Below are 17,500 nucleotides of genomic sequence, written 5' to 3' on the forward strand. Positions count from 1 at the left end.
AGAGCTGAATATCCCGCTGTCTCTGATCCACATTTCTGAGACGTGTACGAGCTCCGTGCCAAACACGTGTCCATCTGCTGGATCATTCGGCACTGACGCTAACGGAATGGCTGTCAGGGTAACACACACACACTAATTCATAGTTTATTAATCATTGAATGTATCTTTATTTTATTCCATTTATAAAACACTGAAATATTTGCGATCATGTGGTTTCTGTATGATTTAATTCTACACACAGTGCTGTGAGCTTCGTCTCCTCACACTCACACCTCCACCCTGAGCTCACTTACTGTCTGTACTCAGTGTTTCTCAGCATCAGTGTCTGTGTGTCTGTGTGTGTCTGTATGTGTCTGTGTGTGTGTGTGTGTGTGTGTGTGTGTTGTGTTTTCAGGATGCGTGTCAAACTCTGTACAAGCGTCTCGAGCCGATCAGACAGAAGACCCCCGAGGGCCCGTGGCAGAGCTGGGTAATGTCACATGGAGGAGATCAATGAAAAAAAGATGAAACACTGTTTTAGTGTCATGACGATTCATTTGGTTTTGGTTTGTAGATTAAAAGAGCATTCTTGGAGAAAATCAGCCTGTCAGCTACTGGATTCTACAGGTGTACACACACACACACACACACAAAGGTTATTAAAGTATAATGTTATAATGTTTAAATTATTTTAATTCTGTATGAAATCTTTAACCTCTAACTGACGTGAGAGTGTAAAGGTGGTAAACGTCTGATCCTGTGTCACGTGTCAGAGGTCACGATACAGGAATGGACTGGGAGAAACAGGAGGGACGACCGTACGCATACTTCACCTATGGAGCCTGCTGCAGTGAGGTGGAGCTTGACTGTCTGTCAGGAGAATACAGGGTCTCGCTCACACACACGCTCACACACACACACACACACAATCATTTTATTTATGTTACATTTATGTTTATGTGTTATTTTATGCATTGTGTGTGTGTGTGTGTGTTATACAGACTATAAGAACAGACCTTGTTATCGACATCGGGAGGAGTTTAAACCCCTCTATTGATATTGGCCAGGTAAGACACACACACACACTCTCTCTCTCACTCACACACACACACTCACACACACTCACTCTCACTCACACACACACTCTCTCACTCTCACTCACACACACACTCTCTCACTCGCACACACTCACACACTCTCACTCACACACACACACACACACACACACACACACACACACTCTCACACACACTCACTCACACACACACACACACCCCTCCATATCACCATATGGTTCTGTATAACAAATCTGTGTGTGTCAGATTGAGGGAGCCTTTATACAAGGTCTGGGCCTTTACACGATGGAGGAGCTGCACTTTTCCCCCTCTGGGGTTCTTTACACCCGAGGTCCGGCTCAGTACAAGATCCCAGCTGTGTGTGACGTCCCACTGCAGTTTAACGTTTACCTGCTGTCTGGATCTGAAAATCCGCACGCCATCTACTCCTCCAAGGTACTCCAGAAACATTACAAAACCACAGACACACACCTGTTTTAGGTCAAAGGTGACAAATAATTTCTCCAAGCTCATAAAATGCCCTGAACCTCATCTCCATAACACACAGATATTTATGGATTCTGCTTTCAGTCAGTCTGGTGGTAATGGTGTTGTGTTTCAGGGTATCGGAGAACCTACACTCTTCCTGGGAAGCTCTGTGTTCTATGCTATAAAAGACGCTGTAATGGAGGCACGGAAGGATGTGGGCTTAACCGGACCTTTCACCTTCGACAGCCCTGCTACTCCAGAACGAGTCTGCCTCGCGTGCAACACACACTTCACACAGATGGTACAAACACACACACAAAAATCATTTCAGCTCCACTGAAGTGTGTGACATGTAAATAAAGTGCTGGAACCTGTGCTCATTTCTACACAACTCTAACACACACACACACACACACACACACACACACACACACACAACTCTGACTGTTTTTTTCTGATTCTGTTTTTTGTTTCTAGATTCCAGACACAGGACGTGGACCACCACAGCTGTGGGCTCTGCAGCTGCCTTGATTCTCAGATCACCTTTCTGATCAATTTATTACATCACTGTAACCAATAAATATCAGAGCTTCATATATACCAAAGGAAATTACTGAATAAATGATTACATTTGTTAATTAGATATTTTGCCCAGATGTTGATGTTAGGGCATTAACATATAACGTTGACATGATCGAAGCATTGCGCTATACTTTGTTATACTGTATGCAAAAAAAAATGTCCTAATTTGAGTCTGAGATAGACCTGGTTGAGATGGAATCTGAGAGAGATAGATCTGATTGAGATTGAGTGTGAGATAGACATGATTGAGATTGAGTGTGAGATAGACATGATTGAGATTGAGTGTGAGATAGACATGATTGAGATTGAGTGTGAGATAGATATGAGATCCAGGTGAGGCGCGAGGTGCTGATCTACTGGAAATTAACTGGATAAATGATTAGACGTATGTGCTGAACAATCACATCTATGTGACAAAATGTGACATCTGACTAACAGGTCTATAAATAATGATTATTCAGTTACTGATCAATCAGATCTGAGTCAGTTCTATTACACATCACATCTTTTATCACATATCATGTACTGTTATTGAGCGAGTATATAAGTGCTATATAAACCAAGCTAATAAAGCTATGTATATTATATTTGATGATTAAAATAATACAGTTTTATGTTCCATTCTATTTTTATTATTTTGAAACTTTTATTCTTTCTCAGATTTCTTTACAAATGGAACTGCTATTATATTAGGTGCTAAATTGGATTGTGGATGATGCTGTCTATGAAAACATCATAATTTAAATAAAACCTTAAATATTATGAACAGTAAAGAGTTAAAGCACAGACTCCATTACTGAGAAATCATAACTCGCCCTCAGGCGTGATTACAATAGAATAGTCAACCGTGTTAGATTAAGAAGGGGGTGTCACATTCAACAAATGGACTTATGTGTTATGATATATAATTAGTTTTACATATTTTAACCTGGTGATGAGAGCTATTATTAGAGAATATTAAAATACCCTTTAAAAGATTTTCTATTTTACATCTTGAGTAAAAGTCGAATAAAAAATAAAACACGAGCCCCCCGCTTTCCTCTAACACTTGGACTGGTCCGCATTTTTTATGCAGCTTGCGCATGCGCGTTATGTTCACGCGTTCTCTGAGGGGATTTTGTCAGAAGGGTTCGGAACTGCTTTGTGTCGCTTTGTTTGTTGGTTCCAAGACCGTTTTAATTTGAATTCATTTCGGTGAGTTTTACTCCGTATTACACAGACACTGTGTGTTAGATTAATGTAAGACAACGACGTGTGTGCGGCGGCTGTAAGATGGCGGATACATCTTTTTTTTATATAGGTTAAGGCGTTAGCTGTCTGTTGCTAATTCGTTAGCTTGCCTGTTGCTAACGTGCTAGCTAAGAGGCATCGGTAAAGAAATACGTGTTTATTTGACCGCCCTTATTAATGTTCTGTGAGTTAATGTAGAGAGCAGGTCGGTGTCCGTGCGGTTGTTGTGACCGTGAGCCTGTTGAAGCGGCCCGTGTCACTCAGCCGGATTTAGGCCTCCGTTCAGCTGCAGCTTTGTTACAACGCGTCCGAACGGAACTGCGCATGCGCCGTGGGCAGCTAGCGGCGGAAACCGTTTATTATAAACGCACATTTTAATCCCGTGTTGTGTGTTAAATGTTTTTACCAGTTTGCAATATCGCTGAGATTTTATAACGTTCTGCTTTAATATAAAGGTTATAAATATCAAAACGACTGCGTGTTAACTGTTAGCATTCAGCGGAAGTGATGTCACGTGATCCGACAACTGAGCTGTGTCCCCTATTAAGTACTTTTTATTTATGATTTTTTAGGTTTTATGTCTGTTGTGTATTACTGTAATCAACTGTAATGTTAGACAGTTGTTGAGACCTAAATGACACTTTAAAATAGTGACCACATGAATGACGTCTGTAACAAACCCTACAGATGTGTGGGGTTTAATGTGGGGGTGAGGGGTTTAATGTGGGTGGGGATAGGGTTAGGGATGAGTGGGGTACAATGTGGGGGTGAGGGGTTTAATGTGGGTGGGGATGGGGTTAGGGATGAGTGGGGTACAATGTGGGGGTGAGGGGTTTAATGTGGGTGGGGATAGGGTTAGGGATGAGTGGGGGGAGACGAGTGGGGTTAAGGGTGGGGGGGCGGTAGAGACAAGTGGGGATTGATGTTGGGGGGGGGGGTTATGGATAAATGCTGTCTACAACTGTTAGATTTTCAGATTGTCCACCTGAGATCGCTCATGCTGGATGTAGAGAAATGCACTTAATAAACATGAATAAGTTTTATTTACTCTGACCTGGTCATGCATGTTCAAAATGTACATTTTTTGAAGGTCCTGTTATAAATCCCAATCATGATGCAGTGTGATGTCCAGTCTCCATTGATCAGTGACACCCCCTCCTCTTTTCCCATCACTAGGTGTCTTTTATGAATAATCAAAAGCAGCAAAAGCCAACGCTAACCGGCCAGCGTTTTAAAACACGGAAAAGAGGTGCGTTTCCGTTTGGGTTTCATTTTTCCTCTTTTTTTTTTTTTGGGTAGTGATTCTGTCATGATTGACCGTTTCACTGTTCATTCTCAATAGATGAAAAGGAGAGATTTGACCCTACTCAGTTTCAAGAAAGTATTGTGCAAGGCTTGAACCAAACTGGCACTGATTTGGACGCGGTTGCGAAGTTCCTCGATGCCTCTGGCGCTAAGCTTGACTATCGCCGGTATGCAGAGACGCTCTTCGACATCCTGGTGGCCGGTGGAATGCTGGGTAGAGAACCTTGCACATTACTTCTGTTCTGCTTCCTCAGTACACTGAAGCAGCTTTCTATCAATAGCTCTTCTTGACTACTCATTACTTTGCAGACCCAATAAATGCCAATTTTATTCCTCTGTAGCTCCAGGTGGGACCCTTTCTGATGACCTGACTCGTACCGAGTACTGTCTCTTCACGGCAAATGAAGACCTGGAGACAATGCAAGCTTATGCTCAGGTAATTACAGGCAGATCATGGTTTTTGGTAATGCTCTAATACTTTATCGTTTCTATGGTAACGGCTTGTTCCTGGGAACTCGTACAGCAGATTCTCCACACCCACAGATTAAGAGAATTGTTGCTATGGCTGTTTTCTGTAAGGAGAGATGTTCCACATTGAATGTATTTAAAAGGGGATTATAAAAGGGGAGCTGGGTGTCATTGAGTAATGTAGCTCGATTGACCGGTGGCTGTGGTAGAGGGAAAACGTGTTCTGTCATCATGCACATTACGGTTACCGAAGTTTACAGACCTTTAGTTGTATTCTAGACATAACCAGAGTTGTGGAACTTTCAGTTTCTTTTATTTTGCCATGTTTTGACATTTGTAAGAACTGTAATAGTTGAAGTGTCCTGATTTGTTGTAATGCATGTGTGTGTTTGTATAGGTTTTTAACAAGCTGATCAGGCGGTACAAGTACTTGGAGAAAGGGTTTGAGGAGGAGATAAAGAAGGTGAGATGTTTGACTCGCTCTCTAGCCCCCCCCCCCCTTTTTATTTTTATTTTTATAAATAACACTGTTATCAAGTTAAACATGTCTAATGTTCCTGAACATTTTGTCTTGGATCAATTCTGTAAATCTTGGTGTAACTTCTATCTTCAGTGCAGTGGAGATGATACATGTCTGTCTCCTCTAATCACATTGTACAGAAGTAGAGAATACTTTGTTTACTACGGGTGCTGACACTAACGCCTCTCTCTCTCTAGCTGCTGCTGTTTTTAAAAGGCTTCACAGAGTCTGAGCGTAACAAGCTGGCCATGCTGACTGGCATCCTGTTGGCCAATGGGAATATATCCGCTTCCATCCTGAGCAGCCTCTTCAACGAGAACCTGGTCAAAGAAGGTAACCAGACCAACCATTAGTGTCTATCACAGCTAACAGAAGTAGTTACAATCTCCCAGAACTTAATGTCCCTATTACTTCAGGTCACTTCTTCTGTTTTAAAGAAACCAATGTTCAGTCCTTTATTGAGGGGTTTCTAAATAATTAAGTGCGAAATATAGTAACCAGATTCACTGCATGTAGTCAGGATCTAATTGCTGTGCTTTAGCATCTACAGATGATGATATCCTCCATCACCGTGACTCTACACCTTTTCATCCACACTAGTCGTAAGAGGCAACATGTTTGTGTAATATCAAAGAAATATAGCTACAAGCAGCGATGGCGGCCCTCAGACTTTTTTTTTTTTATCGCTGTACGGTGCCTCCCAGAAAACAATGCACAGTGGGCAAGTGCATCAAGTGGGTAAATGTCAGTGGACTATTTAATGTTGTTACTGACCCATTTGGGGACTGTAGGTAAATGAAACCCCACATTTTAGACAAACGGAGGTGCTAGTGAGCCACTTAAGAGACACACCTTTGTCTGACTTTTTTTGTCCACACTTAACAGCCAACAAATGTGATGTACGTGTCAAATTTCAAGTTACTCTAAGAACACCAAAAGCCTTAAATATGCCTGAAATAAAACTTTGACACGATGCATGGCAACGGTGTTTGAGATCAAAAATCCCTTCGCAATTTTGTATTAGATTCAATCGCATGAATCCTCTAGGAGGAGTATTTAAAAGTTAATTTGCATGCAACTGTGAAAAAAATTCACCTTTGTGACTGACACACTTCCTGGGGCCTGTTGGTGGCGCTATACCCGGGACTCACAATAAGCACATCGATGCGATCGGAATCCTTGGCCGAACATACACACCACGTGTCCTCACAATAAGACGTTTTTTGCCTTGGATAGAAGACCCGAGCAAAAACGAGCAATAGGGCTTCGCACCATTTGTTGCTCAGGCCCTAACTAGCGTTGAATATAATTGTGTGTTACAGGTGTTTCTGCTGCCTTCGCCGTCAAACTGTTCAAATCTTGGATCAATGAGAAGGACATCAACTCGGTCGCCGCCAGTCTGCGTAAAGTCGGCATGGACAACAGGCTGATGGTAAAGTTTACACGCTGCTTTAAGAGGGTAACCTGCTGTATGGTAGTTCTGAGAGGATGTGCCTGAAGCCCAACCATGACCTCGTCCTTAGACGCTCACCTCACTACTTATTATAGCTCTTTGGTGCTTTCACTGTGCACGTCTGATCTGTCTGGAAATTTATTTATTTATTTTATCATACAGGAGCTCTTTCCGGCTAACAAGCGGAGCTGCGAGCACTTCTCCAAATACTTCACAGATGCCGGTTTGAAGGAGCTCTCTGATTTTGCTCGCAATCAGCAGTCCATCGGCGCTCGCAAGGAGCTGCAGAAAGAGCTGCAAGAGCAGATGGCACGTGGAGAGACCCTCAAAGACGTGAGTAATTAATCACACTCGTTCCGTGCCTATCTATGTAGGAACGCTCTGTTCAGGGTTGCAGCCATTTAGTGTTCACTCCGTCCCTCTGTTACGCTGCAGATGATCGGATACGTGCGCGAGGAGATGAAGAAGACCAGTATCTCTGAGCAGACCATGATTGGCATCGTATGGACAAGTGTCATGAGCTCCGTGGAGTGGAACAAGAAAGAGGAGCTCGTCACAGAACAAGCCATCAAACACTTGAAGGTACGAGAACTACGAGCTTGTTTGTGTTTCTATGGAAACGGCTCCTTCAAGGGGACAGACTTGTGACTTTCCTTGTGCCTGTTGCAGCAATACAGCCCGCTGCTGAACGCCTTCACGACACAAGGCCTGTCTGAACTCACTCTGCTCCTGAAGATCCAGGAGTACTGCTACGACAACATCCACTTCATGAAGGCCTTCCAGAAGATTGTGGTGCTGCTCTACAAAGGTGTGTGTTGTCTAGCTGCAGAGTGAGAAGTGAAGATGATTTGTGAAGTCACGGATTTTTAGTTTATTGCTCTTTCTGGTCTTCTTTAAACTAAAGTGAAGCTCTGAGCCGTTCTCCATCAAGCTCTAGGTGTTTACTGTACAGCCTTGTGTACACACTACAGTTCTGCCTCATGCCTCAAAAACCTTGACTGTGTGTGTTTGTGGTGGTCAGCTGATGTTCTGAGTGAGGAAGCCATTCTGAAGTGGTACACAGAAGGGCAGTTGGCCAAGGGCAAGAGTGTCTTCCTGGAGCAAATGAAGAAGTTTGTGGAGTGGCTGAAGAATGCAGAGGAAGGTAATGCATGTCTACTCTCTCACACACACAGTGCAGTCTAGTCTTCAGCATGCTGTAATTTTAGCTCTGTGACCTTAATCCTCACCATGAACCCTGAACATCACTCTGACTGCTGTGGCGATACTGACGTTTTAATAAGAGTACTGGATGAGTGACTGAGATCTGTCGTCTAATCTAGTGGTGGTTTTATCTTTTTTAACTGAATCTGCTTCCGCCTGCACATGTAAAATGAGGGTTTTTGTTTGTTTCAGAGTCTGAATCTGATGAGGAGGAGGGAGACTGAGATGCTTCAGCCACTGCTGAACTAGCAGAATGTTTGTTACAAATGGTTTTACTTTAACCCCTCTACCAAATTTTCCTTTTTTTTTTTTTTTTTTTTTTTAAATTCTATATTCTTGCCCCCTCTTCAAAATCATAACACTTTAGATGTCATTTAAGGGCTTTCTAATGGTTACTTTTAACAGATTTGTTTTTGTATCTGATCTTAAGGTTTACACTTTAAACACAGATCGTGAATTGGCCAACCAGATTTATTTCCTTTTTGTAATTTCTTTTTGTAGTTACACGATCACTCTCAATTTTACATTCCTTTTTTTTTGTTTTTTGGCCTCATTTGACTGAATGCGATTTAAAACCTCACCATCATGACTGTGGATTGGACCCATGAGTGAAAGATGACCCTGTTTAAAGCCCTGACTCTCTGTAAAAACATCTAGCTTCAACTAGTCTTCAGCTAGTTGTCCTTTCAAAGACACCTGACTTTTTGGTTTTCTCAGATTTCTTTAATCCTGTTGACCTTTTTTTAAAGAAATAAAAATGAGAAATTAAAGTGCCTCTTAAATAGTCTTGGTTTTTTTTTAATGTTTAAATGAGTCACATGATCACTTTTATCCGGACAAGTGGGTGTCATGTGGCTTTATTGTTCTGGGAGAAAGCGTTTGTCCCTCAGCAGGTATTTTGTCTTCTGGCTTTCTTGTTTGTATCTCGTTCCTAAAGTTTAATGATCTTTGGTCACGTGACATGTAACAGACTGTTGCTCAGTGTGCTTTAGTAAAACCGTCCCATGTGGAGCTGCACACAGCGACTCTCTTTAGTCTGAGGCTTGGATTAAACCCCTGATCAATGCTGATCAGCACTGACCCAGTGACCACAGTGTGAAGGTAAAAATCTACTTCCTGTTGTGTTCTAGCAGCCATACAGAGTCTTTCCATCAGCAGCAACTTTTTTTCTCCAATTGTTATAGGGCCTTTTTACACCCGGTCACTTCATGTGTTGTCTCTGATCCGATAGCTGTCTGATTTGTTAAAACTGGTCCGTTTACATCAGGCCACATGAACGCGACTCGGACATTGATCCGATCTTTCTGCTCCCGCCCAAAATGCTGATCTATTTTATGGACTTTTTACCATCGGGTAGCTCTGACCACAGAAAACGCTGGAAGTGACCAGGTGTAAAAAGGCCTTAAGACACAATGCAGCTTGTTAAACACATGTGTTTTGATGAAGTTTAGTTGCAGCTTTGGATGTGATGGTGCAATGTGCTGCTATTGAAGACTCCTTCCTTCATGTTAAGCTTCTAGTCACAGTTCAGTAACAGGTTTTAGATGTTTCTGCTGTTGTACATGTGGTGCCCTGGAAAATATGGATCAGTGTGAGTGCATTTTAATATAATCAATATTCCTCTTCTGTCCACTCGGTGGTTCCGAGTCAGGAATTTCTCACTTTAAATCTTTCCCGCCCCCAAATGTAAAACGATCACACGACTACAAAGTTCATTTATTGTACAAAAAATACATTATTGTTCAATAGCAGCTTTTCACATGCTCATGTGCAAAGGTTCAAAGTTCAAGTAGGTTGAGGATTAAACACTCCCTGCTGAGCTCATTAGAGGTAGGCCAAGACACACACACACACACTTTTGTACACACTGTGTGAACGACAGTAGTGATCTGTGTTTGTACTTATCAGGGGGAAAGGACTGCGGTGATCACGGGTTTGGGGCGTGCAAAGTGTGAAAGTAAACATCCTGATGATTTACGAGGTTGAGGCGTGTCTTGATTTCAATAACCTGATGTAATGTTTATCATGTAGCTTTAAAACCTTCAGAGCAAACGAAGGTCAAAATGTCACTGTGTGACTCCTGAGAACATGCTTTTCATCATTAAGTGGGTTTTACCCACAATGCACTGCACCGTCTTTACATTATTTATACAAAAGTATAATGTCTGTATGAAGGAATCGTGACATTCTGATTTACTGAACTTCACGATTTTATCCAAGTTTCAATTTATCTTTTTTTTTTTCTGTGTACTGTTACTTTTTCATTACAGCTTTAGCCTTTTGCCTTCAGGCTGCATTCTGTATAACGACCACTCTTTTCACAGATTGGTGTAAAATCATCCAATATGGCAACCCGAATCATTGTCGCCTACTGACAGCAACCGCTGCAGCACACAAGGGCTTGGGTTACTGTCATGTGGCACATGAGGGATATACATACACACACACACACTGTGGTGTTTAAGAAGCTCGTCCAGGCTTCTGAAATAACCCCTTGCCAGGTGCTGCTCTTACACAAGGCTCCGGTTACATTCACTAAGAAACACAAGGACACACACACGTTTGTAAACGCAGGGGGAAAAGTGCATCTCATCATGGGTCTTTTCTTCCTCTGTCCTCATTTTTGGAGGTTTTGAAAGAAAATATACAGCAAGACTTCTGTCCCTTTGAGGTGAATTTAAAGTCTTTGTGTAAACATGAAGCTGCTCGAGCAGGACGAGGATTCTCACACACCTGGATTCTCGCTGGCTCGAATCTGTGAACACACACCAAAAACATCATTTGTGTATGTACTCAAACAAATGCTGTGTGTGTGTTCCTCTCTCCAGAGTTTATAGTGCAGATTTCAACAGCATATAAATCTCTTTAAAACCTGGAGAATTGTGTGTGTGTGTGAAAGCACCTGGTTTCGCTCTCATGTGACAGGATGTGGGTATAAACTGGGATCTGTCTGTAAGTAAAGTGTGGATGGTTCCTCAAGGCTCGGTCTTTGGTCTGCTGTTTTTTTTTTTTTGTTTGTATGTGACTCGTTATTCTGAAGCTTGTCGTTGGTTTTCGCTGCTCTGCTGCTGACACTTGGTTATAAATATCTGCTACAACAAATCACTGGCTTAGCAAGTTGTCTTAGCAACAATAAACACTACACGTCCGATGATTTTCTCACACTCGGCCTGAAGCTGCCTGAACGCAACCATTCTCACGTAACCCATAATATCTCTGGAATATTGCCAAGATAAAAGGAACATTCTGTCCTTAAGCAATGCAAAGAAGTTGGTTCATGGAGCACTAAACTCCTCCATCTTTCTCCACCTAATAAGCCTTAATCTCCTGCTTTTTCCATCCAGAGGCTCACAAGCTCCTGGTGAGTTTATAGGCCCACAAGGTCCTATTCAACCCAACCTTTGTCCCAAACTTCTGCTTAGTTTATCCTGAGACCAACAGAATCCTTCTCTGGCCTTTATGAGACACAAGCTCCTGTTTGATGCAACCTGAGATTCTACACCAGCCCTCTGGAGTGCTCAAGCCCCTGCTTTGGCCAATTAGAGACTAACAAACTCCCACTCCAGCTCCTGCTCCTACTTCTCCTGCCATCCTGTCATTATTTATGTGTATAAAAGCTTTAAGTGTCTGTCACAGGTCACATGATACAACTCAGCTTATCAGACCCCATTTCCTGAGACTGCTTTAGAAAAGATCCTTAAATAGTTAGATATATGTAAAACACACAACACAACTGGTATTGATCCGATTGGTCCGGTGTGTGTTTCAGATGTGTGTCTGTTGCCCGGAGGTCAGTGTGAAGGGCATTAGGACTGTGGTTGTTGCTCTAACACACCTGACTCCACACATCAGCTCTCAGGACAGGTGTGTTAGAGCAACATGAAACTCTAAGAGGCAGCAAGTCCACAAATCAGACCTGAGAACAGATTTACTGCACAACATGGCAACCCAAACACCAAACTACACTCTGAAAGGTAAACAGTAGTGTATAGAAAGATTTGCTAAAAGTAAAGAAGTTTGTGTATAAACAGTTTGTGTATAAACCTGTCCTGGAACCCGGAGCACCCACAGAAACCCACCACAACGCAAACTGCACGCACGCACCGTTTTTCTGCCCGGGAATGATTACTTGACAGCAGCTCCCCTCCTCTTCACTCACCATTCTCCTCTGATTTCCGAGGCAAAAGGTGCAAATGGGTCTGAGCGCGCTCCCGCTGCCGTGCACGAGGGCCTCTCGGTGTCGCGCGCACGGCGGTCCGTCTCCTCCACTCTCGGCGAGCAGCAGGACGTTGGCGAGGTGCGCGATGTAGCTGGAGGCCAGACGCAGTGTCTCGATCTTGGATAGCTTCCGGTCGGCGGGCTCGGTCGGGATGAGCGTGCGCAGGGCGCTGAACGCCGTGTTGACGCTGTGAGTGCGGTCCCGCTCGCGCGCGTTCGCCGCCTGCCGCTGTTTGCTCACACCCACGAGCCTGAGCCTGCTGCTGCTGCTGGCCCCGGTAACGGAGAGCGCACGCGCTCGCTCACTCACACCCTCCGTCTCCGTCCACTTCTCCGAAGAGCTCTCGCTGCCGCTGTCCGGGTCCGAGGGAGGCTCGCGCCCGTGAAAGATCGCGTTCTCGGTAGACTTCATGACGCAGAGAGACGGAGAGCTGACCGTGCCCGCTGTGCACGACTGGAGCTCGTGGCTCCCCATAATACTGCAGCTGCCGCTTTAATGCGCGGTGAAAATAGCACGCGGATCCAGTGCTTCGTCGCTCGCGCGTGCCATAGCTGGCATAACGAATCCTTACTGGGACTCTGAACACCACCGGGAGGGACAGGTGGAGCCCGGAGGTGTGGGGGGGGTGTGGGTGTTTGGGGGTGTATTTATAAACAAGCACAAGTATTATTGCATAATCATTATTAATAATTTTTTTATTAATATATAATATTTAGTCTCTCTCTGTCTGTCTGTCTGTCTGTCTCTCTCTGTCTGTCTGTCTCTCTCTCTGTCTGTCTGTTTCTCTCTCCTTGTCTGTCTGTCTCTCTGTGTCTGTCTGTCTGTCTCTCTCCTTGTCTGTCTGTCTGTCTGTCTGTCTGTCTGTCTGTCTGTCTCTCTCTCTCTCTCTCTCTCTCTCTCTCTCTCTCTCTCTCTCTCTCTCTCTCTCTCCACTCTGGCATGTAAGTCTCCACTGGTCAAACACCTGGTATCTATTAGAAGTGTTTTTTATGATTTTAAGGAAGGTAAAATAACTAAATGCTGTTTATAAATTTAGTGTTTTTGACCACAATATCTTTTTCTTCTGATGCTGACATTAGGTGTTTTAAATGTGGAAAAATAGGGCATCTTGTTCAGGCTTGAAGCTACACCAGCCTCGGACAAACCATGCTTGTCTGAACCAACCTCGGTGAAGCCCCGCTCAGCTGAACTGACCCTGGAGAGCGTCAGTGACACTGAAACAAATCAAGAAACGGCCGGCTTGGCTAAACCGGACCGGGAGAGGACCTGCTGCTTGGAAAAGAAAGGCTGGAGCTGCTTGTGGAGGTGCAGAGCTGCTGCTTGGAAACACTCGTCACTACACCCACACAGGTCACTTTGCTTCTCAGGAAGTTCAGTTAAATGTGGTTCACTAGTCTGAAGATATAAAGGAATTTCTGAGAACAACTAAGTGACAGGAGAACATTTTCTTCCAGACCATAACACAACACTCCGTGGTGGAGTCGCCTTGTTGTTTACTCACAATGTTATTCATTGTTCCTGTTTGACTGAAAGTGTGTGTTCGCTCTCACCAATGCAGTGGAGAAGATGGTTTTATTAAAATAAACGCAACACTGTTATTGCTAACTGCAACACTGGTGACATTTTCATTTTGGGTGGAGATTTTAACTGTACTATAGATATTTTAGACCGGAACCATGCAGAACCTCATGTGGCTTCCCGTAAGCGTCTGTGGGAGATGATGGAGGCCCACGAGTTACGTGATATATGGAGAACTTTTAATAAGACAAAGAGACAGTACACATGGGCCCACGCCATAGATAACTCGCTCTCCCTGGCAAGATCAGATCGTTTTTATGGTTTTAAACATCAGCTGGCTTTTTTTTTGTTTGTTTGTTTTATTGTTCCAGTAGGTATCTCTGATCACAGTACGGTACAGTGTACTATAAGTAAAGAGAATGTAAAGCCTGAGTGTCTACTGGCATTTTTAGAAGACACTTATTTTAGAGAGTCTTTTACTTATTTATGGAATTGTTTTAAATCTGAGAAGGCAGCTTTTAGCTCATTACAGCAGGGGTGGGATGTGACTAAGACACAAATGAAAGATTTTTGTCAACAGTACATTCTCGATGTCACAAGAGACATTGTTAGATCTCTGAAAACTCCAAAGTGCGAATGAGATGGATGCTCCACCTAAATTTTTCTTTAGTGTAGAGCAAAAGAATGGACAGAAAAGATTCAGAAATGCTTTGCGAACAGAATCAGGGGATCTCTTAACAGAGCCCACTGAAATTCGCAGGCAAACATCAAGCTTCTACGTGAAGTTGTACAGCAGTGAGCAGTCAGGGGTACAGACGGTGGAGGAGAACGTCCTCATGGACCTGATAAGCTCTCTGAGCAAACGGCCAGGGAGTTGGACAGGGAGCTAACGCTGGGAGAGCTTCATGAGGCTCTCCAGTGGATGGAGAACGGACGGGCGCCAGATGGTCTCCCTGTTGAGTTCTACAAGGCTTTTTGGACAGTTATAGGGCAGGATGTGCTAGAGGCAGTTTTTACTTAAATACTCGGACGGCACTGTAGAGCATGTGAAGGGCAGACTGAGCAGGTGGAAGCGGCTGGTCCCATGGATGTCCTACAGGGTGCGAACGCTGGTCATCAACAACCTCGCCCCGTCGTCCCTCTAGCACAAGCTGGCATGCGTGGATTTGTTGCCAAACCGCATTCAGGCCCTGCTGGTGGACTTCTTCTGGGATGGTCTACACTGCATCCCTCGGATCGTGCTGGTCCAGCTAGTCAGCAGAGCAGCAGCATTCCACCTTCACTGGATATAGAGACAGTATGGAAAGCAGCAGCCTGGAGAGCAGTTGCATGGAGAGCAGTTGGAGGACTGGGGCTGGACTGGACTTTGTTTTTAATGGACACCAAAAAACCGGAGGTTTCTGGATTACCAGTGTTTTATCATGGCATGTTTAAAATCTGGAACTTTTTTAAAAAACAGAACAAAGGCAGTGGAACACTGTACTGGCTGCTGGAGGAGCCTCTGGTGTATGGTGGACGCTTGGACATCTCCAGTGTGGCCATCTCTGCACTCTCCAGGACTCTTATCTCAGCAGGCATCGTGACACTCTGGAAGCTCGTGAACATCTTGGGAGCTGACCTGTCGAAGGTGGAGGACCTGGCAGCGTGTATGGGATTGCTTAACTCTTTCACCACTGGACGTCCTCCCTAACATCTGAAGAGTGTGTTCAGCTGATGGACTATCAGTATACAGAGACTGGTTGTTGTTTTTTTTACATGACTTGTGCAAATAATGGATTGGAAAAGTCTCTCTCTCTCTCTCTCTCTCTCTCTCTCTCTCTCTCTCTCTGCGTTGATAACCTTAAACACATCACTTACAGGTGTAACTTGTACCAAAGTGAATAAAAAAAAAAATCCTAATCGCACTTTTACTGTGACGTCATCACTGAGCGCGATTTTTTTACTTCCTCCTTGAAAAGATGAGTGTGAAACTGTTTAACCGGTATAATTACTCACAGTAGCAATAACACCACACACACACACACACACACACACACACACACACACACACACACACACACACACACACACACACACACACACACACACACTACACGAGGTTTATTAATTCCAGTGTATGTTAATGTATGTAAAATAAAATGTTTAATCCTTTATATTTAGATGAAGATTCTTTAGCTTCATTATCTATGGTACATAAACGATATGAATGCACTCACACACGTCACACACGTTTTAGTGTCTCAGCGCTGATCATTTTATTGTTACTAACAGTGATGAGCTTGTGAACGAATCGGCTCATTTAGATGAACGATTATGTGAGTCGACTCACCTGTAAGCAGTTTGTTTGTTTGTTTGTTTGTTTGTAGATGAAGACAACGCCACCCCTCAAATAATGTAACTATTTACATTTTTATTGTAATACTTATCATAGTGGCTTACACATATTTATATATGTAAGTTTATTAATATTCATCTTTTATTAGATATGTGCAGTATTTAAAACTTTTTACAAACACATTGTGTTTATTAGTGTGAGTCATTAGTGTGTTTGGCTCTCAGCTGGGTGTTAAATCTTCCTCATGAGACACACAGAGCCTTGTTCATTAGGCCAAACGTCACTTAATGACCATTTAGGATTGTAATTCAGACTTGTGCCATAACGAGTCGAGTGAGTCGGCTCCTGTCTGTGACATGAGTCAAATGATCTGACTACTTCTATTTCTGATAGAAACTTTTTTTTCTGTGTCTCTGATTCATGAGGATGATGATGATGTTCTCTTTAGGACAGGATTAGGGACGAGCACATCAAGAGGAAGGACACAGAGGAGATATGTGGATGTGTTAAATGAGGACATGAAGGTTATTGGTGTGAGAGAAGAGGATGATGATGAATGAAGACAAAGTCAGGATCTCAGATGATGGTGACCCGTAATGCGAAAAGACAAAAAGTAGAAGAAGCAGTGTCTGTAATTCGCCACCAGATGTCAGTGTAATACTGAGAAATAAAAAAAATAGAATTGTAATGTGTGCCTCTGTATGTGAACAACTGGAAAAGACAAGAATGAATGCGTTATATATTTCTCTCTCTAATGTGATTTATTCTTCCAGCTCTCACTCCTTTATCTATATTCTCTTTATTTTTTCAACTCCCTTTGAAGGATATTTACTCAAATCACTGTTTTTCACCATCAAGTATTAATATTCACTTTTTAAACACAGACACAATATTTTATTTAGTGTGTATTACACACACACACACACACACACAGACAGAGAGCTGACAGAGAACAACACTCGGTGCATCCTGGGTAATACACGTCTTACTGTAAATAAATAATATAAACCCTTTAATCATCAATCAGCCACTTGTGATAAGAAATCTTCTTTACAGGCTCCGCCCCCTACTTCAGCCTTCAGCAATAGTTCTTAAGGTTAGAAACATCAGCTAGTCTCTGCTAATGTGCTGATGTTAGTGAGTC

The 17,500-nt window shown here is 43.2% G+C and overlaps 4 protein-coding genes across 11 annotated transcripts in view; 3 read left to right on the forward strand and 1 right to left on the reverse strand.

Moving 5' to 3' along the window:
* aox6 (aldehyde oxidase 6) overlaps nt 1-2,724 on the forward strand; it is an 18,326-nt gene extending 15,602 nt beyond the window's left edge. Inside the window, exons 28-35 of one of the 2 annotated variants that reach the window (XM_027156894.2) lie at nt 1-118; nt 395-469; nt 554-606; nt 753-867; nt 981-1,046; nt 1,302-1,490; nt 1,657-1,824; nt 2,001-2,724. The exon at nt 1-118 is cut by the window's left edge and continues 11 nt beyond it. In XM_027156894.2, coding sequence (XP_027012695.2) covers nt 1-118; nt 395-469; nt 554-606; nt 753-867; nt 981-1,046; nt 1,302-1,490; nt 1,657-1,824; nt 2,001-2,054 — 838 coding nt within the window. In that variant the 3' untranslated portion in view covers nt 2,055-2,724. Of the gene's footprint in view, nt 119-394; nt 470-553; nt 635-752; nt 868-980; nt 1,047-1,301; nt 1,491-1,656; nt 1,825-2,000 lie in introns of those variants that run through there. The other variant, XM_047811376.1, reaches the window with a different exon arrangement.
* Nucleotides 2,725-3,151: 427 nt separating this feature from the next.
* On the forward strand, nt 3,152-9,066 carry bzw1a (basic leucine zipper and W2 domains 1a). Its single transcript, XM_027156896.2, has 12 exons — nt 3,152-3,299; nt 4,512-4,584; nt 4,678-4,854; nt 4,982-5,076; nt 5,506-5,571; nt 5,826-5,961; nt 6,951-7,060; nt 7,244-7,414; nt 7,517-7,663; nt 7,751-7,889; nt 8,103-8,225; nt 8,477-9,066. Exons 2-12 carry the CDS (start codon nt 4,521-4,523, stop codon nt 8,506-8,508), a joined length of 1,260 nt encoding a protein of 419 aa, XP_027012697.1. The 5' UTR covers nt 3,152-3,299; nt 4,512-4,520; the 3' UTR covers nt 8,509-9,066.
* A 916-nt stretch (nt 9,067-9,982) lies between these two features.
* Nucleotides 9,983-12,977, reverse strand: si:ch211-246m6.4 (transcription factor 15). 2 transcript variants are annotated; one of them, XM_027156897.2, is made up of 2 exons: nt 12,389-12,977; nt 9,983-11,039 (listed from the first exon to the last, which is right to left on the reverse strand). In XM_027156897.2, exons 1-2 carry the CDS (start codon nt 12,975-12,977, stop codon nt 10,795-10,797), a joined length of 834 nt encoding a protein of 277 aa, XP_027012698.2. In that variant the 3' UTR covers nt 9,983-10,794. The 2 variants fall into 2 exon arrangements, with proteins under 2 accessions (XP_027012698.2, XP_027012699.1); XM_027156898.2 differs by having other exon boundaries at nt 10,860-11,039; nt 12,444-12,977.
* LOC113649227 overlaps nt 12,013-17,500 on the forward strand; it is a 5,742-nt gene continuing 254 nt past the window's right edge. The window contains exons 1-3 of one of the 6 annotated variants that reach the window (XR_007140160.1): nt 12,013-12,258; nt 16,388-16,415; nt 16,805-17,500. The exon at nt 16,805-17,500 is cut by the window's right edge and continues 254 nt beyond it. Coding sequence is in view for 5 of the 6 variants with exons in the window: in XM_047811396.1 (XP_047667352.1) it covers nt 15,106-15,711 (606 nt within the window). In the remaining variant the exon portion in view is untranslated. Of the gene's footprint in view, nt 12,259-12,981; nt 13,118-13,343; nt 13,508-13,582; nt 16,021-16,387; nt 16,416-16,804 lie in introns of those variants that run through there. The other 5 variants (XM_047811396.1, XM_047811403.1, XM_047811397.1 and 2 more) reach the window with 5 other exon arrangements.

Source organism: Tachysurus fulvidraco, chromosome 1 (genome assembly GCF_022655615.1).
Source record: "Tachysurus fulvidraco isolate hzauxx_2018 chromosome 1, HZAU_PFXX_2.0, whole genome shotgun sequence".
Classification (NCBI taxonomy): domain Eukaryota; kingdom Metazoa; phylum Chordata; class Actinopteri; order Siluriformes; family Bagridae; genus Tachysurus; species Tachysurus fulvidraco.